This window comes from Thunnus albacares, chromosome 17 (assembly GCF_914725855.1).
Source record: "Thunnus albacares chromosome 17, fThuAlb1.1, whole genome shotgun sequence".
Classification (NCBI taxonomy): Eukaryota; Metazoa; Chordata; class Actinopteri; order Scombriformes; family Scombridae; genus Thunnus; species Thunnus albacares.
In genome coordinates, this window is record NC_058122.1 from 25,448,955 (window position 1) to 25,475,745 (window position 26,791).

At 38.3% G+C, this 26,791-nt stretch overlaps 3 protein-coding genes across 5 annotated transcripts; 2 read left to right on the top strand and 1 right to left on the bottom strand.

Annotated features, from left to right (window-relative positions):
• The first annotated feature begins 483 nt into the window (after positions 1 to 483).
• dhrs7ca (dehydrogenase/reductase (SDR family) member 7Ca) lies at positions 484 to 7,667 on the top strand. The gene is made up of 7 exons (XM_044331769.1): positions 484 to 603; positions 3,132 to 3,309; positions 3,427 to 3,539; positions 3,620 to 3,830; positions 3,960 to 4,052; positions 5,326 to 5,472; positions 6,471 to 7,667. Exons 2-7 carry the CDS (start codon positions 3,147 to 3,149, stop codon positions 6,674 to 6,676), a joined length of 933 nt encoding a protein of 310 aa, XP_044187704.1. The 5' UTR covers positions 484 to 603; positions 3,132 to 3,146; the 3' UTR covers positions 6,677 to 7,667.
• Positions 7,668 to 8,864: 1,197 nt separating this feature from the next.
• Positions 8,865 to 10,948, top strand: LOC122967241 (protein NATD1-like). Of its 2 annotated transcripts, none has more exons than XM_044331781.1 (3): positions 8,865 to 9,157; positions 9,897 to 10,015; positions 10,209 to 10,948. In XM_044331781.1, the coding sequence occupies exons 1-3, from the start codon at positions 9,061 to 9,063 to the stop codon at positions 10,323 to 10,325; spliced, it is 333 nt and encodes a 110-aa protein (XP_044187716.1). In that variant the 5' UTR covers positions 8,865 to 9,060; the 3' UTR covers positions 10,326 to 10,948. The 2 variants fall into 2 exon arrangements, with proteins under 2 accessions (XP_044187716.1, XP_044187715.1); XM_044331780.1 differs by having other exon boundaries at positions 8,879 to 9,108.
• Positions 10,949 to 13,901: 2,953 nt separating this feature from the next.
• Positions 13,902 to 26,122, bottom strand: LOC122967237 (germ cell-specific gene 1-like protein). 2 transcript variants are annotated; one of them, XM_044331772.1, is made up of 6 exons: positions 25,186 to 26,122; positions 23,576 to 23,803; positions 21,591 to 21,638; positions 20,864 to 21,016; positions 16,586 to 16,697; positions 13,902 to 15,593 (listed from the first exon to the last, which is right to left on the bottom strand). In XM_044331772.1, exons 2-6 carry the CDS (start codon positions 23,733 to 23,735, stop codon positions 15,287 to 15,289), a joined length of 780 nt encoding a protein of 259 aa, XP_044187707.1. In that variant the 5' UTR covers positions 23,736 to 23,803; positions 25,186 to 26,122; the 3' UTR covers positions 13,902 to 15,286. The 2 variants fall into 2 exon arrangements, with proteins under 2 accessions (XP_044187707.1, XP_044187706.1); XM_044331771.1 differs by having other exon boundaries at positions 23,576 to 26,122.
• Between the last annotated feature and the right edge of the window lie 669 nt (positions 26,123 to 26,791).

Below are 26,791 nucleotides of genomic sequence, written 5' to 3' on the forward strand. Positions count from 1 at the left end.
TCTGTAAGGAGCTGGAGGCAAAGATGAAAAATGGAGCTGGCCTCACGTACTTGGACAAAAATAAAGTGTTAGCATAGAAATTAGGACAAAGAAATGTGTCTATTTCCTTATTTATTATTTTTTTAAGGGCATTTCATCCACTCAGACATCCCACCATCAAGACCTCAACACCAAAATTAAATGCATAACTCTTATGAGCTTGCTTCTTTTCTATAATCTACAATTCCCTATATGTGTATGACTTTGTGTGTGTGTGTCTGTGTCTGTGTATAATTATTATTTATGATGTACAGTACATCAGAAATTTCACCTAAAAGAAGCCATACCACAGCTAATATAAACACCTCTTACTTAGCGCCCCCCCCCCCTCCCCTCGCTGTCCGTCATTCTAAACATAACATGTCGACAACATACATGGAAAATAACTGACTCAGCTGTGCTGCTATTAAAAGAGCTCAAATCCCAAAGTATTGCTGCAGCAGGCCGGCCGGCTGTCATGTCGGAGGAGCTCCCTGAATGAGCTGAAGCGTGCAGCTACAGCTCCTCAGGAGAGGAATTAATCGAGAGTCCAGAATACCTGCAGAGGCCTGAGAAACCCAAGCAGTAAGTGCTGGCTGTTAATTCATGTCTTACAATATTGAGGTCAGATGACTCAGTCAGTTAGAATTGAACTGTTCTCTTTAGTAGTCAGTCATTTGTAGAAAGTGCCAGGGCAGTGTGCAACCGGGATTTTGAGTGACAAGTTGTTTTTAATCTTTAATTTCATGCTAGACAGCTGCTGCATAAAATGACAGGCGCTCTGCTTCTTTGTTCCACTTCAGTTTTTCCTTGTGTTTATGAATCTCTTGACGTCGTTGTGGAATAATGTGCGAGTACTCTGTGACATTCAGCCTTTGTGAGAGATACAGTATCTATTTCTAGGGCAGTTTATATTTAGAAGCCCCCTCTTGGACAAACACCCAGTGCCTGGCATCGTAAACCTAAACCAAAAGGTTATCTTCAATGCCCACAAACCTAGCACATGTGAGTGGCAGTATTTACAATCTCTTGGAAAAAAAAAATCTGGCATTGTCATGTGGTTTCTAACACAGAATTTGAGGGAAACATAGTTTTTCCAAGCTGGTTATGAAAAATAATCTGTCTGTATATCACATTCACAATCCATAGAATTAAAACTAATATCTGAAAGGTTGAAAGTATATTTAGAAAGCTTAAAATATGGTTTGAAAAGTTAAAAAGTTGGATATGAAAGTTCAAAATTAAGATTTTAATGCTTATAATAACAGCTTCATTCTTATAATGTTTGCAAAAACAGTTTCTGAACATGCCTTCATTGCATGCTTGGATTTATGAGAAATTATCTGAAATGCTTAAAGAATTAGGAGCTCAAAACAACACAAACCAGTAGTGGTAGTACTGCTAGAACCAGTACTAGAGGGTAAACAAATCAGGTTTGCTCCAATCTGATACATTCAATCAGCTGGCAGATTTCCAAATAAAAGTTAGCTTCAGTTTTATGAGTTGGGAATGTGATTTTATGTGTGTATTTTATGTGTATAAAAGTTGCACCCTGATTGGCACAAATCCCATATTGAGATATTAATGATGTTGTGTTTATCATTTACTTTTTGTTTTAATTGCTAATGTAAGAACATGGTTAAAAGTCTTTTCCTCTGTTTTTGTTTCAGAATTGTAAGAATATAGTTACTGTATATTTAAAAATGGTTGTAGAGGGTGAGATGGATTCCAATGTAACGGAGCCGGAGAGCTTATGGGTATGAAATGTTCCTTTTTTCATGTAAATCACGTTCACTAGATCCTAAATGGTCTTTGACATCTCATCCCATCTCATCGGCATTCTCAGAAAAATCACTGTCCATCTGAAAAGTATGTTTACGTCTTTAAACATACTTTAACCACAAAAACCTGTTAGCTAACCATGGCCTTCATGATGACATCAGTGTTGGTTTATAAGGGATTTCTTTGATCCTTTTTGGGAAATTCTCTTTTTTGCCAAGACTTAGATGAGAAGAATGATGCCACTCTCATGTCATGAGTACTAAATATCAAGCTACCGTCAGCAGTCCATTAGCTTCGCTTAGCTTAGCAAAAAGACTGTAAATGGTGAATTACTGTTTTACAGACGGTTTTTGTATGGATTAAACAAACAAGATATAATTAGTAATATAGTTAGTGAGCTTTAGAAGTGCTGGTAGGTGGATTTTGTTTCCTAACTTTGGACAGAACCAGGCTAGCTTTTTGCCATTTCCAGTCTATGTGCTAAGCTAAGCTAACCAGCTGCTGTCTGACAAATATGAGAGTGGTTTCAATCTTCTCACCAATCTCTCGCTCAGAAAGTGAATACTGTATTTCCTCAAATAAAAGATGGTAGTCAATTAAAAGATGGGTCTCTTATAATAGCCAGGGGTGAATAAATAAAGACCAGCCCCAAAAACAAGTTGGGGAAAAAACAAGGGTAGGTAAACTCCTTGTGCCTGTTACATAATGTGCATACCAGTTAAGTATAAATAGTGGTTACCTGGATTTAAGTCCAGCTCTATGAGTACATATATAGAGTCTAGCTGACTGTCAGAGAGAGGGGAGGGGGGTGGCGGAGATGGGATATTGTTTAAATACAGGGACAACAATGCATATTTTAATAATAATGATGGCAGCAACACTACATGAGCATGGGTAACCAGGGTAACTTGGCTAAGCTAGCAAGCATACATCCATGAGCATGCTACCCATATGCTACATCTGAGTGGTGCACTGCCAAATCGTTCCAGGTGGAACTCAAGCCCTAGAATTATTGTTCCACATGTCAGAGTAAGTGGATTACCAGTAATGTAACAAAAATTTAACAGAGCAAACAGAAGCAGATCGGAAAACAAACAGGCTTTGTACTAAAGTATGAGCAAATATACTCATCGAACAGAGGGAATTAGAAATAAAGGCCTGCTTCCAATAAACAGCTGGTACCCTATGCAGGCCCCAGCCAGTATTTGAGGAAATACGGTTAAGCATATTTCCCAAATGTCAAACAGTGTTATTTGTGAGTATTTAAAAAGACATGCCCTTGTATTATATAAATTTTGCATATTTAATATAAAAATAAAACACATTTTCAGGATATCCTCCAAGACATGGACCCAGGATGGACGACCACCGTTCTCCTGGTGCCCTGCGTAGTCGTGCTGACAGCAGGATTTTTCTACCTCTATGGTTTGGTTGTCGGTCTATTGTCCAAAACATCAGTACGCAACAAGGTGGTGGTTTTAAGTGACGCTTTATCGGGGCTTGGAAAAGGTAATGTACTTTGTAGTTAGAGACAAAAAAAAGAGAAAAACTTATAAAGTATCTTTTGATCTGATTTTACATTGTTCTCTGTCTTGTTTTCAATTTGCTTTGGATTCATCACTGAAGAATGTGCAAGTGTGTTTCACAAAGGAGGGGCGAGGCTGATCCTCTGTGGGAAAAGCTGGGAGAAACTTGAGGAACTCGCTGATGATTTGGCCAATGCTTCAGACCCCAGTGTGGTGAGTGCACCAGCACTTAAGCATGAAAGAGAATGATGACTGATTACTGTCCCTTTACTGTTGCTGTTTTTCCTCCTCAGACGTTTCCCCCTAAGCTGGTGCTGCTGGATTTCGGAGACATGGCGAGCATGCCTGAGGCAATCGAAGAGATCCTGGAGTGTTACGGCTGCCTGGATATTCTTATCTTCAACAGCAGTATGAAGGTTAAAGCACCTGCTCAGAATGTGTCTCTGGAGATGGACAAGTTACTAATGGACAACAACTACTTTGGACCGGCAACACTGGCTAAAGGTAGATTATGAAATTACATATCAGTCTGCAAAGGAGAAGATAATTCATCATAAAAGATTTGAGGTTTTGTCATTTTTGTTTTGTTGCTTGCTTGTTCTGGCTTGGCAGAGTAGTACGTTTCTGTTTCAGGTGTGCTGCCCTCCATGATCTCTAGGAGGACTGGCCACCTGCTTCTGGTCAACAGCATTCAAGGAAAACTAGCTGTGCCTTTTCGCACTACATGTGAGTTCAGGGGTTTTATTATGGGAAATACACAGGATATTTTAAATTCTTATACAAGGTGCTACTGTATGTAAAGCATTTATTAATATTAGTGTAGTGTAGCTGTGTGGCTCTGCGGACACCCACCACTTTGGTCCAGATTGAAATATCTCAATAACTGTTGAATAGATTGCCATAAACTTTTGTACAGACATTCATGTTCCCAAGAGGATGAATCCTGCTGACTTTGGTAATCTCAACTTTTTATCATCATCAGGTCAAACTTTTAATTTGTCCAATACTTTGAACTTCTCATCAGTCTTAGCTGTACTTTGCATGTAGAGCTAATTAGCAAATGTTAGCATGCTAACATGCTAATCTAAGATGGTGAACATGATCAGGTCCAACTGGAATTAAATTGCCTTTTTTCTCTACTACAGCATCTGCTTTGTAAATCTCTTGCCCTGTGTTCTCCATTGAGAAAAAAATCAGAAACCAAAAGGGAGAAATTTGATTCGATTGAATAGTGTACCATTGTCTGCTTACGTAGCTGGAGTCCTTATTTCAATACAGCAAATCAAATCTTGAATACAGCAGTAACATGTTGTTCTATTATAGGCAGAGCAGACAGTCACACTGAGCCTGATAGCATCCTGCTACACAAGAGCCACATACTCTGAACAACAACCCACATTAGCTTTCCTGCTAAAGTCTCCTCCTTATCTAATTTACAAACATGAAAACACATCTTTTCCTGCACGTTAGCTTGTTAGCGGGCTAAATAGCTAATTAGCTGCTCAGTTGCAGCACATTAAACAGCATGTAAACATACCTGAAAATGTCACTTCAGACCAGTTAGATGCTGGGTTGGTCTTTGCTCTTCAAAATCCCTGTTAGCGACATGCTAACTTTACTTTGTCTTCATTCAGTAGATTTTTTTCTTCATTTTATTAAAAGAAAACTATTAACAATACATTTTTTAAAAATGTTGACATTAGTTTTGTGTGCAAAAAGGGCTGATTAAATATGTTTTCAGTTGGATATTACCATCATTATGCTAGCATTGTCATTTTGAGTATGATAGCATGCTGACGTTAGCATTTTACTCAAAGCATCACTGTGCACAGTACAGTCATGGCTCATAAAGACATGTAGACACACAGTCTTGTTCCTGCAACACTTGAGTTTGAGGTTTAGTTAGATGCAAAAAATGCAAAATTAAAAAATATATAAAATATATATGGCTGTAATATTTAGAAGTGAGGACATTTAGATGTTACCTCATGTCTTCCAGACGCTGCCTCTAAACATGCAGTTCAGGCCTTCTTTGACTGTCTGAGGGCTGAAGTGGAAGAGTACGGCATCTCCGTCAGCACCATAAACCACACCTTCATCAGCAGCGGTGCATCAAAGGCAGCCCCCTCCAAATCCATCTGGTCATGTGAGTTAAATGAAAAGAAAGCAGGAAGAAGTACACCGAACTTTATTTTGTTGTTTACTACTTCACAACAACATGCAGTGTCTTTACAACTACTAGTCAGATTTCTATGAAAATGTGTATATTCGTGATTGCTAGAGGATGATTTTGATTGACACTACCAACATGTCAATTAATCGATTAGTTGCCAACTATTAAATTAATCAGCAACTATTTTGATTATTGGCTAATCGTTTTGAGTCTTTTTTTTCTGATTCTAGCTTCCCAAAGGTAAATATTTTCTTGTTTCTTTAGTCCTCTGTGACAGTAAACTGAATATTTTTGGGTTGTGGACTGATGGTCAGAACAAAACAAGACATTTGAAGACATCTTTGGCTTTTGGAAACAGTTTTCACAATTTTCTGACATTTTATAGTCCAAACAACTTATCGATTAATTGATTATGAAAATAATTGTTAGTTGCAGCCTTAAAAAGTAGTTGTACCACAATCAAAAAATACTCTGTAAAAGTCCTGCATTCAGAATCTGTACAGCAAAATGTATTTAAAGTATCAAAAGCAAATATACTCAAGTGCTTTATATATTATATATATATTGGAACATTATTATTAATTCATTAGTGTAGTGTAAGTGTAGCTAATTCTAACAAGTTTACATACGGTATAACCTATTAATAATGCATATTTCATTAAAAAAAAACATATTGTATGTATAAAATCTTGGTATTAAAAGTAACTAATAACTTAAAATGAATGTAGTGGAGTAAAAAAACAATATTTCCCTATAAGTATATAAAAAAATTAAATATAAATATATAAAATGGAAATACTGAAGTTAATGTACTTAAAAACTTGAGTGTGCCACCACTACAACAATTATGTATCATAAAAATATACTGTATGTAAACTCTAGTTATGTTTAAGGGTGGTTAGACTGTTTTTATAATTTTTAATTAACAAAAGCATTATTTTGTCTTTCTATCTCCACCTCTCTCTTTGCAGTGTTGTACACTAAGAAGCCGCTTGGCGTCTCTCCAGATGAGGCAGCCACTGAGATCGTGAAGACTCTAAACAACAAGAAGAAGGAGGTGGTAATTGCTCCCTCGCTCCCCAAGGTGGCCATCTACGCCAGATCCTTCTTCCCTAATGTGTTCTTTGCTGTGATGGCTGCAGGAGTGAAGAACGCTGCCGTCGCTGACAGGATGTAACACTTAACGCTGCCGCCATATGCAGCCTTGCACTGTAATGATTGTGGATATTTATGACACAAGATTTTCTGGTGGAGGTGAAACAAATGAGTGGAAAATTTGAAAATGAAGGATGGTTGGAAATGACACATGACAATGACATATTCACAGTCCTCACATCCATCTGTGCTGACAATCTAGAAGTAATATTGATAATATTGTTTTGTCCTGTTTTTCTGAAATATGAAACATCTTCTGAAATACATTTAAGACCCTTTAAACCATCTGAGGGTAGGTCTTACATGTCATATACATTTACATATGACAATAATATACACATGTACTGATAATAATATGGTCTTAAACTTAGATTTATGAGTAAAATGATCATTTTTGGTCTGTACTAAACTCGTACAGGTACATACAGGTTTGTGTTAAATGCTAAAGAACGAGCCATCCTGGGCCGTATTGACAACCAAAGAACACCTCGTTAGAGCTGCAACAAGCAGTTAGATGATTGACAGAAAGTTAATTGACAACTATTTTGATAATCGATTAATCGTTTTGACTCATTTTTAAAGAAACAAATGTTAAAATTCACCCACAATGTGAGAATTGGCTGTTTTATATCATTGTAAATTAAATATATTTGGGTTTTGGATTGTTAGTCAGACAAAATAAAGACATTTAAAGTCACCTTGAACTCTTGTAAACTGGGATGGATATTTTTCACTATTTTCTGATGTTTTAAAGATTAATTGAGAAAACAGTGAAAATAACCATCAGCTGTAGCTCTACACCTCATATGACTATCTTGTTGGAAAATGAAAACGGTACAGTGATGCATTATTTCTCCATCAGAAAGACTTGTTTTCTGTATATTATACAGGTTGACAAATGGACCTGACATAAAATGATCATATCACTGCATAAAACTAGTCAATCAAGAAGAACATCTTGTATCTCTTCATGTATTTGTGGACTTGATTAAATTTAGAATATAAATAAAGTATTTATGTGTCAGCCCAAGTCATTTAAATGTTCTTTTTTTTTTTTTTTTTTTAGATTTCTTTTAGTTTAAGGCACCAAGAGCACACACATACCATACTGGAGGAAAAAGATAAGACATACAGACGGGTGTCAAATTAAAGGAAAAACCAGTATAAAGTGTCTTAGTAAGGTGTTGGGTCACCACATGCTGCCAGAACAGCTTCAATGCGCCTTGGCTTTGATTCTACACTCTCTGAACTCTACTGGAGGGATGAACACCACTCTTCAAAAAGATATTCCCTCATTTGGTGTTTTAATGATGGTGGTGGAGAGCGCTGTCTAACACGTCGGTCCAAAATCCCCCATAGGTGTTCAACTGGGTTGAGATCTGGTGACTGTGAAGGCCAGAGCATATGATTCACATCACTTTCATACTCATCAAACCATTCAGTGAGCCCTCGTGCCTTGTGAATTGGGGCATTGTCATCCTGGATCCATCAGGATAGAAATGTTTCATCATAGGATAAAGATGATCACTCAGAACAACTTTGTATTGATTTGCAATAATAAGGAGACAACTGGACCCAAACCATGCCAGCAAAACATCCCCCAAAGCATAACAGAGCCACCAGATCCCCTCACTGTAGGGGTCAAGAAGAGCTGCTCTTCTGTTTTTCCTTACATATCACACTAATGCAAGAGCATGACGGTTATGAAATGTGCTGATATCTTTTCCATAGATCTAAATGCAGATGTCACTTTAGTCACTGTTCCTATTTTAACACCAGCCAGTTGAGCAGTCTTTGTGACTGAATCTCCTGCCATCCGTACCCCAATGATGAACCCTCTTCCAAAGTCACTTAGATCTTTTCCTCTTGCCATCTTGATACAAAATCAGAATCAACTGGCCCTGCTCAGCATTTTTTATACATCCCACAGAGCATGATTGGATGTTAATTGCTTACTTGTATCATGCAGTGCATCTGTGTGGAAGCATCTGCATTCGTTATGTTTCTCCACTCATTTATTTATCACCCATCTGCACATACTGCAGTGTACCGGTGTGTGTCAAAAAGAGTGTACAACCTATAATAAAAATGAGAAATCCTCCTCTCATCATTAAATCATGCCTGTGGTTTTGCTGTGGGTCGATGCTGAGCAGTAAAAGCCACATTTTCACGTGTAGAGGTCAAGGAAAGGTCATGAAAATAATCAATAATTGTGTTGTGAGCAGCTGTCGCCCCCTAGAGGACTCTATGCACAATTACTACTACATGCTGTCTTGTATTACGTGTCTTTTCATGTATAAATGGCGTTTAAAATATTTTCCACAGTCACTGCGTTAACTCTGAGAGTGAAATCCTATCCGGCTGCCTTCGCTGCGCTGAGCTCCAGCTGCAGGTTGACGGTGGAACATGACCGACAGAACCAGCGGTTCAGCGTCACTCCGGGCACCGGGGCCGGTAAGCAGAGAGCCCGGGGTTAAAGCTCCGGCGCACGGGGGAAGACTCTGTAAGGGAGCCCGGTGTCTACTCGCGGCCTGCTGTAGCACATTTCTGTTCAGTGGATTAATTCCCAGTTAGACGATACTACAGCTGCTCAGTTGTAGATATTTATTTGGATTTTACTCGCTTATTGACAGTCTGGCTCTCTTTAAGTGAGGAGGGAAGGCCTCAGCGAAACTCCATTAAAAATTGTGAAGATTTAACTTTTCTTTGCTCAAAGGCAAATGTTGCGCAGATGATATTAATGACTTTTAGATTATACGATTTGTCTATAGTCGCCTAACAGTTCGGTATTAATATTATCCGGCAATGCAACTGATTATAGTACATTTTTGGGTAAGTTACCACATTGCACAGTCGTAGCAGGGACGTGAGAGTCACCTAAAAAAAGACATTTTCGGACAGAGGTTTGGTATTATTAACAATCTATAGTTTCCCTTGACATGTTAATACAGGGGCAGCTATATACTGTGTTTTTAGGGTCCTAAGCAGAATTTAATTTCCACTCCATGTTCCCCCATACATTAAACTTAAATAAAAAAAAAGATATAAATGCTCCTGTAAGAGATAACATGTTAATTTACTGAAGTAAAAGTTAAAATATTCACAGTGAAGAGACATGTCAGCCCTAAGCAGCTGCTTCATGCCTCCAGCTCATCTGTAAACCACCACACCTGTCATATTCCAGTGTGGGATCCCAGTAATTTCAAATGTGGTGTAAAATCGTCCATGTCCTCTGTCCACAGATGCCCATGAACGTGCAACGCTGCTCTACAGATTCACAGGGGAGAAGGAGGTGGATTTAATGTCAACATATGTGCCAGAGTCGTTTAGGGGCCAAGGTGTCGCAGCGCTGCTGTCAAAGGTAAGATTAAAACTTTTCTCTCCTTTGTTTTGGAAAGTTTGAGTGTTGGCCATACTGTATACTGGCCTAAGCAAACCCACATTTGACCCTGTAGTTTTTTACTGAAGAGCAGACAACAAACAAAATTGAATAAAGGTATATATTGTTTATAAAATGTATATATTATATGTGAATTTTTCTGTTCTTGTTACAGGCCGCCATGGACTTTCTGGTTGAAGAAAACCTCAAGGCTCATGTCTCTTGCTGGTACATCAAGAAATACATTGAGGACAATCCACTTCTAGGTTATAAAGATCTCATTATCACTTGACTGCAGCCTGTCTGTCCAGTTTGCTACCTCGAGTCAACGAAAACCTCACGTACCTCACTGTTAATTACTATGGAGGCCAAATGGAGGATGTAAAGCACAGCGTACTTGATCTGTAGAATGTGCAACATCTAGAAGTTATCATTATGAATGATTGATTGTTTGATGGATTTGCTTGTAATTTCATCTACTGAAATGCCAAATCACAACAATTACGAATAAGTGCAATGAAATTAGTATTATTTTTAAAGATTCATAATTTGAATGCTGAATAAATGTGAGTAAAGTTACTCATTATCTCTCCATAAAATTCAGGGTTTGAAGATGAAGTGGCTGCATGATATTGATTTTATATAAATTCTTTTTACCAACCTGAAACTAGTAAATTGGTGCTTATTTTGATACCAGATTGCACTTTTTAATCCTGTTTCTCTGACCTGTCCGGTATATTTTCTCACAAACATGTAATATTTATCAATTATTGAATGTTGGAACAAGACATTGAAATATTTATCATGCCATAATGTTTGGAAATTGATATTATAATATTTTGCCAGTATATTCTGTACCTTTTTCTTGATAGAAACTTATTTTGACAATTAAAACTTGATCTTTTCCTCTCTGCATGTATTGCTGTCATGGGAGAATATTACTATATGACCACTGAATATATGACTGCATTAAGAGAAAGTGATACTGCAAAGTGAAGTATACTGTACATCCAGATAGAAGAAATAGGCCTACAGTTGGGGAACATTAAAAGCTAGGTTAACAATATTTCAAATTTGTTCTAAAAAAACAGTCAGGTGTCCAAATGAACATTGAAACATGTTTTTCTTACTCTAATCATTACTCCTGTTCATACTGACCATTAGAAGATCCCTTCATAATGTGATGTAAGTGATGTGGCACAAAAATGTATTTAAAAGCTTATCTGAAAATAATATGAAGCTTCAGTGTCCAAATGTAAGATCCACTTTATTTGACTAACTCAGTCGACTGAAGCCTCATATTATCTTCAAATAAACTTTTTGCTCAAAATGAGGACTAGATTTTATTAGTACATTTGGAGGAGATCTAAGTATGAACATTAGGAATGATTACAGCGAGAACAGTTTCAGTGTTCATTTGGGCTCCTGACTATTGTTTTAAGATCGGCTTGAAATATTATGATCCTATCCTTTAAGCACGGAGCCAACACAAAATCAGTTTTTATTGGGATTCTTTGAAGACCTGAGGCGTCTTGCAAGTATTTGGCTCTTCTACAGCCTTACTGGGTTATTGCTTCAGTCCCCGTTGCCTCCTTTGATGTATACCTTAAAAGAAGAATTCTCTGGGATTTTATGGAGGTGAATGACTTGGATCTGAAGAACTAGAAAAAAGTATTACAACTCCCTGGGGTTAGTATTAACCTGCCATTTGATTCAGGGTGTCTAATATGCTATGCTAGTAGTGAACAAACGGTCACTTTGTAATCGCCAATGCTACCGGATTGTCCACTTGCAAGCTTGTCTCTCGGCAGGAGCATCTCATTAGTGTTGAAAGGTCTGACGACATCAAAGCACGTGTCTCTCTCCACGTTTCCCGGCCTTTGCAGCACCTTGTGGAGCAGGTAAATGATGGCTGTGTCCATGTCTATGTGGGCCTGGTATGTAAATTGGAGGTGTCTGCTAACTCCTTTGCTGAGTGTCTGATGTGCCACCTGACTAACAGCCTCTCAAAGGGTTTCATTATATCTGAAGTAACTACCTGTAGTCACATCTGTAGTCTTTCAGGGCAGTAGTGGTGTTGCACAATGTTTCTCTAAACTCTCTACAGATTCAAGGTCAAGTTGGAAATCTAACCTTAGCGGAGAACATCTGCTAACTGGCAGAGTCCAAAGGCTCTGACATTAAGACAAACTGTTGCTATTTATGTTTTTAAATACTATGTGGGGTAACACTGTACTTCTTTCAAAAAAGTCATTCTTTAAATGTTAAAGTGGAAAACACAGATGAGAGGTTCCCAACCTTTTTTGTACCCTTACAGCCCTGTCAGATGAGTTCAAGTAACTCCTCATTGAAACCCTCAGCTGTCACTGAATTATTTAGAATACAGTGTTCTTTAACACTATTAATTATATAAAGTGGATACTGTTGTTATAATAATTTCAACTGTTTATCCATAACTTTTAGCTAACTATTTCAACAGTTTATTCATTACTTTTACAGTGTCTCGAGTTTACAGACATGCTAGCAGCTTTGTGAGGCTGTAAGCTACTTGTAGGCACAGTTAATGCTAACATGCACACAAACAAACATACTAATGTTTAGCAGGTATAATTTTTACCATGTTCATGATTGTAGTTTAGTGTGTTAAAGCTGGAGTGCAGGACTTTTTGTCTCCCCCCTTCTAGCAGTGAGAGTAATTACAAAAACAACACATGCTAACGTCATAGGCACCGTAGCCTACTCAGTTGGTACTGCTGCAGCTGTAAAACAGTGGATAAGTTGTTTTGAGCGTCACACAACCCCTGCAAAATGACTTGTTTCACTATCAAAATTTGATCCATTTGGTCTGATAACATTTGGAAAGTCTAGAGGAGCCATAAGATTCAATTATTTTATCCCCATTCAGGTTAGCAGAGGGCTAACCGGAAGTTAGCACATTCAAACAACCAGTGCAGGGATGTCCCTCCTGACATGAGATTTAAAATCTCTGTATACTGTGAAATACAGAGAGATTTATCTGGCCTTGATAGGCTTAATAAGCACTATGTGAACTCGTTTGGCAAGGGCTTGAATGTAACAGATGTTCATTTACACGTTTAAAGTTCTGCACTGCAGCTTTAACATGCTAACAATTGCTAATTAATACTAAACATACAGCTGAGGATGAATGTCACTATAGTTTTGGATTATTTGGTCATGAACCAAAAATACTGAACAAATTGAAAATGTCATGATAAATGAAAAATTAAACAATCACCACAGTTCTTGTAATTCATCCAAAGCACAGACATGAATGTCAACCAGATTTCATGGTAATCTATCCAACAAGACATTTCACTCAAAACCACAAATGTGAATCTCATGGTGGCACTTCATGAAAAGTCAGGGGATCACCAAAGTTATTAAGATTCATCATCTGTAAACCATGAATGTCTCTGCACAATTTTATGGCGATCCATTTTATAGTTGTTGAGGTATCGGTCACGGTGGACTGACCCACTGGCAGACTGGCTTTACTATCCCTAGAACCAAGCTGCTAGAGTGGCTAAAAATACATGTATAGTAAGTAGATATATTTGGAACAAGGGGGTAGCTCTGCAAAATCTAATGGACATTTAGCACAGGCAGTTTTGGTAATAAATGTAATATATCATTACTTGTAGACTTCACCATGAGCCTAGAAGCTAGGAAAGAAATGAGAATGTTAGATGAGCATTGTATATCTTGGATTCTTGCCACTTAAATGAGATTATTTCTGTCACCATGCGGCTCCGCCTCTGAGAAATAACTCCCGTGTTCTAGTGAGATAGTGTCAGGTTGTCACACTCAAAAGTCACTGGGTTGCCACAGCTGTGTAGTAAAGCACAAGTTCAACAATAATCAAGGTTTTAATAAAATTTCATTGAACAGTTTGCCTCTTGGTTGAGGATATATACTGTACCATGCCATGAAAAGTGTGAACCACATTTTATTTTGCATTTTGATTACATATTCAGTGATATAGCTGTATATTGGATGATCCAATGCTGCAAAACATGCATTTCTGTGTTGTGCTTGAAATAATATACTTTTGTTCCAATAGATGTCAGTCTTACTTCACTGAAAATTTCCCTTCACTCCCATTTTGGTCTAGAACTGTCAATGTTTGATTTATACATATCTCAAATTGGAAAATGTTCAACATCCATTACACTAATAATATCCCATCAAAAAACATTTATCTTATGATTAATCATAATTAACCATCAGAGATGACAGTTTCAATGGACGTGAGTCGACATACAAAGCGAATTTCTTGATTTAAAATTGGATACAAAGTTGATTTTTGAATGATAATCTATGACAGAATTAAAGTGTGGATAAACATGATTAAATGAATCCAAATGCTGCATGAGAGAGGCCCTCACAGAGACAATACTGCTTAAAAAAAAGATGCGATACATGCAAGCATCCTGTTGACGTATCATCTATGGAGTGTGTACCATGAAAAAAGCATATTTGCAGACATGCTCCCATATGCATAATTGTAAATATACCTGCCAAGTAATGATCGTCAATATACCAACAAGTGCTGGCTGATCTTTTCAGCCTTGTATGAGCTGTATGATGAACTGAGCACAGACAGCTTGGGGAAGAAAGCTCATCCCATCTGTTCCTGAATAACAGTCGTGATCAGAATATTCACAGTGTCGCCTCTAGACACATACAAGATGTGGTTTTTGTTGACAAGCACAATCTCTCCTCTCCTGTGTTACGGTATAGCATAGTAATGTTTTCAGTGAGATCATTGTCTCTCTTATTGAGCAGGTCACCAAGCCTCGTCCCCCGATAAGAGGAGAAAAACTTGATTGCAACTTCAGTTTAAAAGGCTAATTCAACAAAAGATCTTCTATGTTGAAACAGATATTGAAGTGTCTGTACTGCAGCAGTAGCCTGCACATCCTGCAGCTCGCCGTAGCTTAGTGTGAAGACGTTGAAATGTGAAGACGTCCCTTCATCCCACAAATAATATCGCATGGAGAGATTTGATGAAATGCATGTTGTGTCCGAGCCGACCGTGTTAAATTATTTTCGGAGAAAGATTCTAGGCTCTGGCTTCGCAGACACACATTTGATATGTGGCAAGGAACAAAACAAACAAATATTCTCCTGTATTAGAATTTTAAATCCAGGAACAAGAGTCAATTTAGGTTCAGGAAATCAGCCCGAAATGTGTTCCAGTGGGGCACAGGGACAGGGATGGTGACTCCATTTTTAGCAGTATGCCTCTCCTTGTTGTTCTGGTACATCGTCCATTTCGACCACATATGTTGTTGTGCCTTTGGACGGTTTGTGGCCGTTGACCTGCAGTTCTGGCGGTGCCTCGGCATAAGCGGGCGCAGCAGTCAGGTACATGTCCCACATCTGCTCGGGGAGATCCAGATCCATCATCTTCTGCTTGACCATCAGGCTCTTCTCGATGTTTCGCCGTTTGTATTTGAACTCTATGATGGTCTTTGTGTACCTGTTCAGCGCTGTCACCGCAGAGCCCATGCAGGTGCCGAAGGAGCCCCACGCTAAGCTGAGAAGACAGTATCAACAGAAAACAGTGTCAGACTCAGCCCCAGTTTGTGCCTTTCATGTATTAGCATAATTCCAGTCCCAGAGGTTTCTTTAAAAGATTATTAAAGGATAAGACTTGCGATTTGCTATAGTTTTCTCATTGTAAACACATGTCACGTACATATTGTGTGTGTATCCAAAGCCTGATATATCTTATTCCTCTGTGCTGTAGATCTTGTGTTCAAAAGAGTTTGCGCATGTTTAGTTTAGAAATGGCTCCAAAGACTAATAACAGCGATCATGTTTTCACTCTCCGTTCTGTGTAAGCCAGGTGCTTAACTAGCTTGCTGTGCTACATATCACAATCTCTTGACTTTAGTATAAAGTCAAGAGATTGTGATATGTAGCACAACAAGCTAGTGAAGCTCTGTAAATAGAATAACGTTCCCACACATGCTCAGTAGCATCTGCTTTACACAGAACTACTCTCCAGAGACTAAAAATGTGATCGCTGCTATAAGTTTTTGAAGCCGTTTCTAAACAAACTAATGAGACCAAATTCTACGTAATGAAGGAATATGTCACCCAGTGCAGCGCTGTGGCTCACTGATGTGTTTTTAATAGTTTTTGGACAACAACAGAGGTCTACAGCACAGAGGAATAAGATATATCAGGCTTTGGATCCATTTTTCATCAATCAGCAGATGGAATATTTTTTCCTCAAGATGGTTTGAAGAGCCCTTAAGCGTTTTTAAACAACCGTCTGGGTTTTTCAAACATCATCAGTTAATTATCTCTCAGAGAAACCGATGGTTACATCTGTGAGACGAATGTATCCTCATAACACATGAGAGGCACAAACCGAGACTATTATTATTCTACAACACATGTACAAACTCTTACAAAATAGCCCCAATGAATAGAGATAAGTATTTTCTGCACATTTGTTGTTTGTCTTAAACTAACCAGCTGGGATGACACATTTTTACAATACATGGAAGAAGCTCTTACACATAAGACCAGCTGTAGTCCCAGGTCTTGGGCCTCCAGTCTTCTGGCCCCATAGCTACAGCCAGCTGGAATATGGTGGTGAACATCATGTGGGCCACCATCCCACAAAGGCCTGAAAACAAGAGAATATCAGCCTGTGTGCAGTCATATGTGTCTCTGAAATCCTCCGGTGACTTTTTTCTCTTAATGCCATTCCTCTTTAGGTTCTGATAAACACATTAACAAGGTGAAGGTTGACTTTTAGTAACATGGTAATCAGGGATTGAAGTGAGTACTAATCTCTTTAATGGTTGACATTGATCACAAATTATACCCATGCATGGCTAGATACAGTGCATGCATGAAAACACATAACAAGAAAAACATCATGTTACTTTATTTAAACTAGGAGAATAAAGGGTTTGTGGAGCGCTGACCCAATTAAAATGCATGCTGGGAAGTAGAGCTGCCACTAGTGTTCGATTAAATTGATCGGTCGATTAACAGAAAATTGTCTTGCAACTATGTTCATAATTGTTAATGTAATTTTTTCTTTAAAAAATAAACATTTGATGGTTCCATGTTATTTAATGTGAGAATTTGCTGGTTGTATTGTCTGGGAGTGTTGATCAGAAAAAAACAAGACTTTTGTCACTTTTGGTTTTAAGGATATTGTGATTTTTCACAGTTTTCTTACATTTTACAGACCAAACAATTAATCTAGAAGATAATCTACAGATTAATTGAAAATAAGAGTAATCGTTAGTTGTTCAGCAAACATTCAGCTCCTAGTTGAACTCATAACAACCTCTGAAATGGTTCTCAAGGAGTAATTAATTCAAGGAGTAACTACACCCAGGCTAATGATTAACAATCAAGGTAGCTGCGTGCTCTGTCCCCACCTTTTGCAGTACAGTACGTCATATGTGCAGTTCTGCAGTGTTACATCACAGGTGAGAAAGGCCACAAGTACAATATAGACCACACCTGTCCACCTGTCCACCTGTGATGTTGTATATTGACAAAAGTGCAACAGTGTTGAACCTTTTAACCCATAGAAGACAGTGGAGCGATACTTTTCCTCCATATAAGATTTAGTGTGAAGTTTCTATTGTTGATGTTAAAAAAGATAATAATGATTAATGGATTAGTTGATTTCATCCACATTTAATGATGAATTTTAACTAGGTAGAACTTATAAACATTATGTATGTTGTAACAAACACAAAATTAAATGTGCACTTTGTAGTCTTGTTCGACATGGAACAAGTATTTACTGACAGGAAACTGTGTTTCACTTTGGAACAAGGACACAATGTTGAAGCCTGATTTAACACGCTCTGACTGGTAAAAACTGGGATGTGTGATATTCACAGATTGTGGGTGAGGTGAACTGGCCAGTGCCTCTCTGTTCTCTCCCTCCAGTCGGATGCTGGCCCTCTCTCATCCAACAGTCTGCCTGGCCACAGCTGCTTTTCTTGGGATTAACTCGTAACAACAGGGGGGGATGAGGGTCAGGGGATGGGGGGAGTAGTGGGGGTGGGAGGGAGCTCCTCTGGGCAGGTCTTGGCACGGCCCAAAACCACTGCCCCGGCTCCAATCCGATTAGTACGCAAACCAGCAAATCCTCCGAGGCAGTGAGTGGACACAGTACAGTTGACTGCTCGGTACGCTCGCTGGTCGCTGGTCCTGCTGCAGCCAGCCTGACCTGCTGCCCTGATCCTCTTCTTACTCATTTACTGCAACGTTGTCTTTCACAAAGATGCATGTTTACTATAGAGGGATTTTTAAGGAGTGCAGATGTTTTTGAATAAAATCAAAGCATACATCTGCTAAAGACAGTTTTAGAAAAATAATGTACATTATATTTAGTTTTGGAAGGTAATTCTTGAGCTGCATTGATTAATTGGTTAGTTGATCGACATAAAATTAATCAGCAACCATTTTGAAATTATATTTCAAGCCAATACGCCAACCATTCTCTGTTTCCAGCTTCTCAAATGAGAAGATTTGATGCTTTTCCCCGTCATATATGATAGTAAACTGAATATGTTCTGTGTTTTGGACTGTTGTTTGAATAAAACAAAGTATTTTGAACGTATCACCTTTGGCTAATGGAAATTGTAAGGTGCCTTTTTCACCATTTTCTGACATAATTGAGAAAATAATCACCAGATTAATCAATCTGAAACGAACAAAGCAGCCCCATTACTCTTTCTCAGCTCAGCTGTGATAAGAGCTATTTAGAAATTGCAGTGAGTCGCACAGCATTTCACACTTGCATGAATATACTGAATTCATTACCCACAAAGCACAGTTGAATAGAAGCTTTTTGGAATTTAGACATTATTCTAAAAACATGAAAGCTATTAAGTAATCCAGATTTAAGGCAGGAACCTATAAAACGGTGCTTTTATGTGTACGGTTTTGATTGATCTGTGCCAGTCGGTACAGTATTATCCCAACATCGTTCAGTATAAAACTCTCAGACTTTTTCAGTTTTAGGTAAACAAACAATTCTAACAGGCAGAGCTGAGAACATAGTCTCTGTGAGTGGAGCTGAAGGGCGTCACAGTTTTTAGATAACTACTGTAGCAAACCTGAAAGGTGATGTATGGAGGCCTGAGTGTGTCACAGGGAATAATTAGATTTTGTCAGTGGTTAATTAGAATCTGAATTAGAAACTTTTTTTTTTTTTTATGTTTGTACCATATGATTTAAAAGTATAGAGAAAAGTATTGAGAAAATATTTCTATATAGAAAAAAATGTGAAATGATAATTGTGCCAATTAATAATTTTATTTACTGTAATTGGGGGCGTCTGGTAGACTATTGTTTAAGATGCAAACTACATAACCGTAAAGCCCAAAGTCGATGTTCGCTGTTCCAGGTCACATGTTTCCTGTCTCTCTGCACTTTCAACTGTCAAATAAAGGAAAAAATGCCCCAAAATACTCTTAAAGAATCTTATTGAATTGATTTTGTCTTCAAATTGTGAACAAACTATTTATCAAATGATAAATGAAACAATTTTTCACTATCCTTTTAAATGTTATTTTTGCACTCAAAGCACAGTGTAGCGCAAATCTGTAACTTTACGTGGATGGAGGCACACCGAGTTAACAACTGCCTGGCAGGGGTGGGCAATACATTGATATTATATCAATATCATTATATGAGACTAGATATTGTCTTAGATTTTGGATCGTAATATCGTGATATGACATAAGTGTCGTCTTTTCCTGATTTTAAAGGCTGAATTACAGTGAAATCATGTAATTTTGAACTTACCAGACTGTTGTAGCTGTTCTATTATTTGCCTTTTACCCACTTAGTCATTACATTCACATTACTGATGATTATTTATCAAAATCTTATAAAATTTTAGTCATCCCTAAAAAATTGATATTGACGTATTTGGTCAAAAACATTGTGATTTTTGATTTTGTCCGTAACACCCAGCCCTATTAGCTGGTGAACATAGTGGAGCATTTAGCAGCTAAAGAGCCAGATGTTTCCCTCAGGAGTTGGTCGAGAGCAAAAACAGAGCTAAAAGAGAGTGAATATTGGACTTAAATTCACCGAATGGACAGAAACATGACTCCAAATGAATGATAATGTTGTTCTATAACTGCTGGATGTAGAAATAAGCAACTGTTTGCTAACAAGTTCAACACATCAACTTAAAAGTTGTGTAAATGTCAATATTGTGTTCAAAATTTGTTCGCGCTGCCCCAAGTGGACAAACAATCAGTTATTGTAGGTTTAACATTTTACACAATGTTTCTAAATGTATCAATTAAGTAAACTATAATAATTTACCACCACAAAATCTAAATTTATATCGTAAAGGCAGTGATTTTTTAAAGCATTATCAGCTTTAAATGTTAGCAGAATATTTCACTTTATCCACATACCTACTGTAAAGATCAGTCAGCTAACAAGCTAACTGGACACTCGTCTTTTGCACTGTGATTCATTCCAACTTAGCCAGAAGATCTGCAGGTCTCTGGGTCTGCCCACTGAGATTTACCTCAACCAATGAGAATATTTCTCTGTCCAGAACAGCTCTGCCTCTAAGCAATGTTTGTATAACTGTAACTCCAATCAAACTCACCACGGGATTTCTATGTGTACCAGCTTTATCACGGCAGTGGGAGGTCGGCACCAGCTGCTTTCATTCAAAGCCCACGCCAACATCACACAGTATCCCTGCTGTCGGCTTGTTTGAATAACACAGTTGATGGATGAAAAAAAAAAAAAAAAAAGAAAACACCCGTGCTCCTTTTGCAGCATTACCTGACAGGGCTGTGCACAAGGCAGCGAAGGCACTGAGCTTCAGTTTGTTCATAACACTAAAGCAGGGACACTGCTCCAGGGTCATCAGAGTCCCGCCTGCGAAGAGGAGGGTGAGGTACAGACTCTCTGCCACTATACACAACCACAGGACCCCTGGGAACACAGAAGAGAGACGGAGAGAGGGAGGAAGGGAGGGACACAGAATTGAGCTGTGTTGTCCTAATAATACCATGTCCCTGCTGTATAATCCCACTTGTCTGAAGGCGGACATGTATGTGACTGCAACAGGTCTGCTCATCTCAGGTCTGAAATTCTCAACCTGATCGCCTGGACTGGACAGATTTATGAAATCAGGACAGCAGCTACTGATGTTAGATGCTCATAACAAGCAAAAATAAGATTTCACTGTGTTGATATGAGAACTAGTTCCTGGTAAACTGAAGATAAATTAACAAAGGAACTGGATCTGTGGGTAATTTGGGGTGTTCATAAATATATGATTGATTGGTTGATGGCTCACACTAAAAAGGTCTTCTTTAATCTTAGAAGGCATCAAGGTAAATGTTGAAATTTAGACAATTACTGATTCTGTCAGCCATGCTACCGCTGTCACATGACCTCTTTAATATGCTATCTGTGATCAGGATTGCATCACAAAATGAAACTCTTGCATCTATAAAAAATTACTCATATTTAAACATTTTTATATTTCCATAATTTTACCAACCTCTTTCATGTTCAGGTGCAATCTCTGAGAAGTCTCGACAGTCAAACCCTGTGATCAGACAAAAGAAAACAATCAACAGTAAAATCGGTTCTTCTTTTGGAATGAACTGACACTTTCAGATATGATTACTTTGGTTATTATAGCACATAGAATTAATGGAAATAAATGATTACAGTCAAAATTAGATGTTTAAGCAGCAACTGCAATCAAGTAAACAGAGCTGGAATAAACCAGCAGGTATAATTCAACATAATGCAACTGTCAAGAAAGTGATGAGCAAACTGTGCATTTACAGCATTTTTACAGGATGTACATGTCATATATACTGTATGTATAGAATATACAGTATACTGTATAGATGAGCAGTTGAGAAGTGTCATAACTGTTCTCAGCAAATAAAGGAAATAAAATAAGCAGAACACATAAAATTTGCTGCTCAGTTCATCAGGATGTATGTAAAGGTAATTATCATATCACCAGTTCTGCTGTTGTATAGATTATCACCTATAAAATCTTGCATATAAATTTACTATGTAAATTTTATTGGCCTTATAAACATAAGATGTTCTATCATAACCCTGCTCTTAAAAGAACAAATCCAGTCTAAAGAATTTACACTGCATTATTAGAATAATTTCAGACAGTGAAATCAATCTGTACAAACAAGACTCAGCTGTAGGTATGACTTGATTATCATCTCGTGAGTTATTCCTTTGACTCTGAATTAACGAGTGACTCTACTGAATGCAGAACTTGCAGCAATGAATCAAAAAAAAAAATGTGCCCAGATCCCAGTTAAAGAGCCCCAGCAGTTCCATTATTCACTGGAGATGATCCAGGATTTGTCTCCAGATGTTTTGTCTCTCTGTTGTTACTTAAAGAGAGACTTATTCTAATTAACAATTTAATATGAGCTGCACAGTGTTAAATATATACAGTATGCAAATTCGATTGTGGGGCAGATAAATATATTTTTTAGAGCTTGTTTTTCTGAGAAACTTGCTTGCATACATACTGGTCATATTGGTGGAAGTCTGTACTGTATATTAAACAATTTGTCTCGGGGTTGCATGCAAATCCTTATATTATATCCTTATATTTTACTCTTATTTACTTTATTTTAGTCTTATTACCAAAGATTATGAAACCAAATGGGATGGCTTGCATGCAACGCTAAGATAAATTATTTTAATCCGGTTCTGACTGACAGTAGCTTTGCAAGCGACGTTAATAACAGAATCTTACAAATGCATTTGCTTATTCTGCATTTTGACCCATAATTGACCCATAGAACAGATACTTCCTGAAATACACACAGGCATACTGAATACATCTCGGTTATGCAATATTACATGGACATTTTGCGCTTCTTTTTAGCACTTGCAGCACTTGCATCAATTAAATCACCAATTTCACTCAAACTCCAAAGGTCTTGTCCTGATAGAAAAGTTGTTAAAGAGACTTTCTGATCACATAAATTTGAAACTATAGAACAACAATAACAATATGAAACTGAAGGTGTTTTTGAGCTCACGACTAGAAGATTTCTATTGTTTATTATATCACTGCCGTTTTCGTTGCAGGACAGCCTACTGTTTTCTTCTGAAGCAATATTTACAGAGTAAAGTGTCTTATATTTCAGCATTCGAGGACAATCACTGGACCTGGCACACTTTTATTAGCTGGAGTTATTCATCCAAACCGCAGGTATACTTGCTCTAGTGCACCTTCACTTGCTGTTATGATTTTCTGGTGAAATGCAGAGAAATATTCTGTTTGATGTGGTTTAGCTTTGACTTTGATCAAACCTGATGGCTGTAAGTAGAAAGTTACAGCTCATCATGCAACACATGCAACCACATTTTTGTGTTTAGCTGCTGCAACATCTGAATATTTCTAAACTGTACGTTGGTATTTAAGTGCTTCCTCCATCATCACTTCCTGTTCTTGAACACCTAGCTGAAGCTGTCAGTTAGTTGTCTTACCGTTCATGTCAGCGGCCTGCTCGCAGGAGAAAAATATGCCCGTGTGGAACTTCCTCAGTAGAAACTTCTCCTCGCCGGTCTCAAAGATGTACTGGACCAATCGGCTGTCGTTGATGTTGGAGCTGTTGAAGCGGATGCAGAACCACTGCTTCACCTTCATCGGCGGTCCTGTGCAGAAGGGCTTGGGTACCTTCCTGGTCCCCTCGCACCAGTAGTTGGTGGTCACCGCTGATAAGGCAAAAGCGAACGCCACAAAGTTGAGGGTGAGTGCCAGAGAAGCCCGTCGCCCGCGCTCTAGCCTCATGGTCGAGGCCAGGCCAGATGAGATGAAATGAAAAGGCAACTAATCCTGGCTTTCGATATGTAGCCACCGTGTTTCGCCTCCCAGCAGATATATCAAATCTTCATAATCTTGTTGCGTTTGGGGCTCCTTGGGTGAGAAGGAGAATTCTGTGCATCCTTCTGCCGACTCTGACGATGTGCCACCACGTCGATTAAAGGATTCATTCTCTCTACTTCCACAGAAACAATAGAAACCCATTGCACTGCAACAACTCTTTGTTTTTCTCTGCTTCATTTGAACTATTTCACTGTTCACTCTCTGCAGCTCGTCCAACCCCATCGCTCCTCCCCTTCTACAAATCTTTGCCTGCAATATCATCCATTACAAATGGCAAATTATATTCCAGACTTCCTCTGAGCATATTAATAAAAAAGATTACTATAATCTTAGATTATTATCCAGAACAAGGTTCTTCCTGTTTACATTTCCCTGATTTTTTCTGCATTTCATGTCAAAGCGAATCTCAAGAGTAATTGCAGCCACAGACATAAGATCAAATGTTTTACAGTCAGTGACCCGTGACATAATGTGTACAGTCTCATATGGAAATCCATCCATAATGTGTGTGCATGCAGGGAAAATCTCTTCATGTCTAATAGCCTGCTGAAGTGGGATGCACTGCCCAAATGAAGACAAATTACTTACAGGAGTATGTGAAGGAGATGACAGATGTTAGGAGAAAACACGTGCTGCCTTTGCTCTGAAACATTTGTCTCTTCCTGTCTATAATTTTCCATCACTCCATTAAACGTGTCATAAAACACTGCAGCTCAGACTCTCAGTAACAAACATGTCGCCTTTGGTTTGAGCTGTAATTTACTGCAGGTAAATTGTTGTCATGTTGAAATGCAGTTTCCCTGAGTCTTGCTAATGTCAGATCAGTGTTGTCTGAGATTTTATGACAAGTTGTGAGATGATAAACAAGATGGGAAATAAGGAAGAAAATGTAATCTGCTTACTTCTTTCAAATTTTAGCCATTTTCTTGCAAAATACTGGATAGTTTTAGCTCTAAAGGCGTCTGATGGATGGGAGTTGGATGGATGTCAAAATTTTAATCTGTCCTGTACTATGGTTTATGACCAAATACCTGCAAAACTTATTTCATTACCATTAGCCTCAACTGTACTTTGTGTTGAGTAATAACTAGCAAATGTTAGCATGCTAACACACTATAATAAGATGGTGGACATTATACCTGCTACAGTAAACATCAGAATGTTAGCATTGTAATTGTGAGCATGTTATCATGCTAACGTTATTATTTACCTGAAGGAACCACCTCACAGAGACACTAGCACGGCCGAAGACTCTTATGCTGCATTTCAGGCAACTCAGAACTTGAAAATTTACAACTTCCTACTTAAAAAATTATGATGGAACAGCTCTTGAAGTTGGAGCTCTGTTTGGGAAACTTGGGCCAAATTTCATGCACCCTGACTTCACCGTGAAGCGAAGCTCTGACATCACTCGATATAGCCGCGTCTACAGAAGTGAACATGGAGATCAACACCGTGAATGTTAAGTAATCAACTTAAGGCTATATAGTCATTTCTCCTGGCTAAAAACACTGTAAATAAAATAAGACCGATTATCTATGTAGAGCTTAAAATTAGTCATAAATGTTGCAAGCTAGTTAACTAGCTATATGTAGAAGATGAGTTTCTCACAGTCAGCCATGTTGAATGTTTCCATTTGACGTTGTGAGTCGTGGAACACTTTGAGCTCAGGATTCATCATTTTCAACTTGGAAGTTTTTGACCTCAAACTTGAATGGAACGCACTATGAGGGTCGATTTATGCTCGATCAGAAGTCATTTATATGACGGGTTGTGTTTATAGTTGTTCTGAATGGCCTCGAAGGTGGAGTGGCTGCCATAAAGACGTAGAGGGCATGATATCATTTAAATACATGGATAACAGTGCACGTATTTCAGATAGTCTCTTAAAGAGGGTGCTCCCAGTGTTACACTTGGTTGTTCACATGAGAAGTGACAGAAATAGTTGTGTCAAAAAAGAGAGCTAGAGAGAGGCTCCTTTCTCATCTCTGCATAGCTGGCTAATCACACCATGAAGAGGGTGTGACTATCGGATTATCAGTTTTGGAGAGTTACTGAAATAGTCAGTTACAACCCACCCTAAAGGTGTGGGGGAATGGGTTCAACTTAACCCTAACCCTACCCTAACCCTAACCCTAGTCCTAACCCTAACCCACCCTAACCCTACCCTAACCCTAACCCTAATCCTAACCCTAACCTTAACCGTAACCCTAATCCTAACCCTAACCCTAACCCCTAACCCTAGTCCTAACCCTAACCAACCCTAACCCTAACTCTAACCCAACCGTAACCCTAACCCTAACCCAACCCTAACCCTAATCCTAACCCTAACCTAACCCTAAGCCCTATACCTAACCCTAACCCTTACCCTAACCCTAATCCTAACCCTAACCCCTAACCCCTAACCCTACCCTAACCCTAATCCTAACCTGCTATTCGACAGTCCAACAAGCAGTTCTGATGGAGTATGTTAAGTCTTGTTTCACAACCTAGAGATAAAACTTGAATATTCCCTCAATCATAGCAACCTTGTCATGTTCTGTGGGCCAAATCCAAAATACACTGAATAAAAAGGTTAGCTTAAAGATATACAAGGAGAGAAAGGAAGATTGATTATTCTGATTTAAATCCTCTAGCTGCAAATCACAACTCTGACCATGTCAAACTCATGTAGGTACAATGTATACACAACCTACACAACCACGGTTGACTGTGGTCATATTAAATGATATCTCACAAGTGACATGTTTTTATTTTGGTTTTTTTTAAATAAACAGTTGTGTTGCAAGGAGTTTTAAACTAAACTTATTTAATGT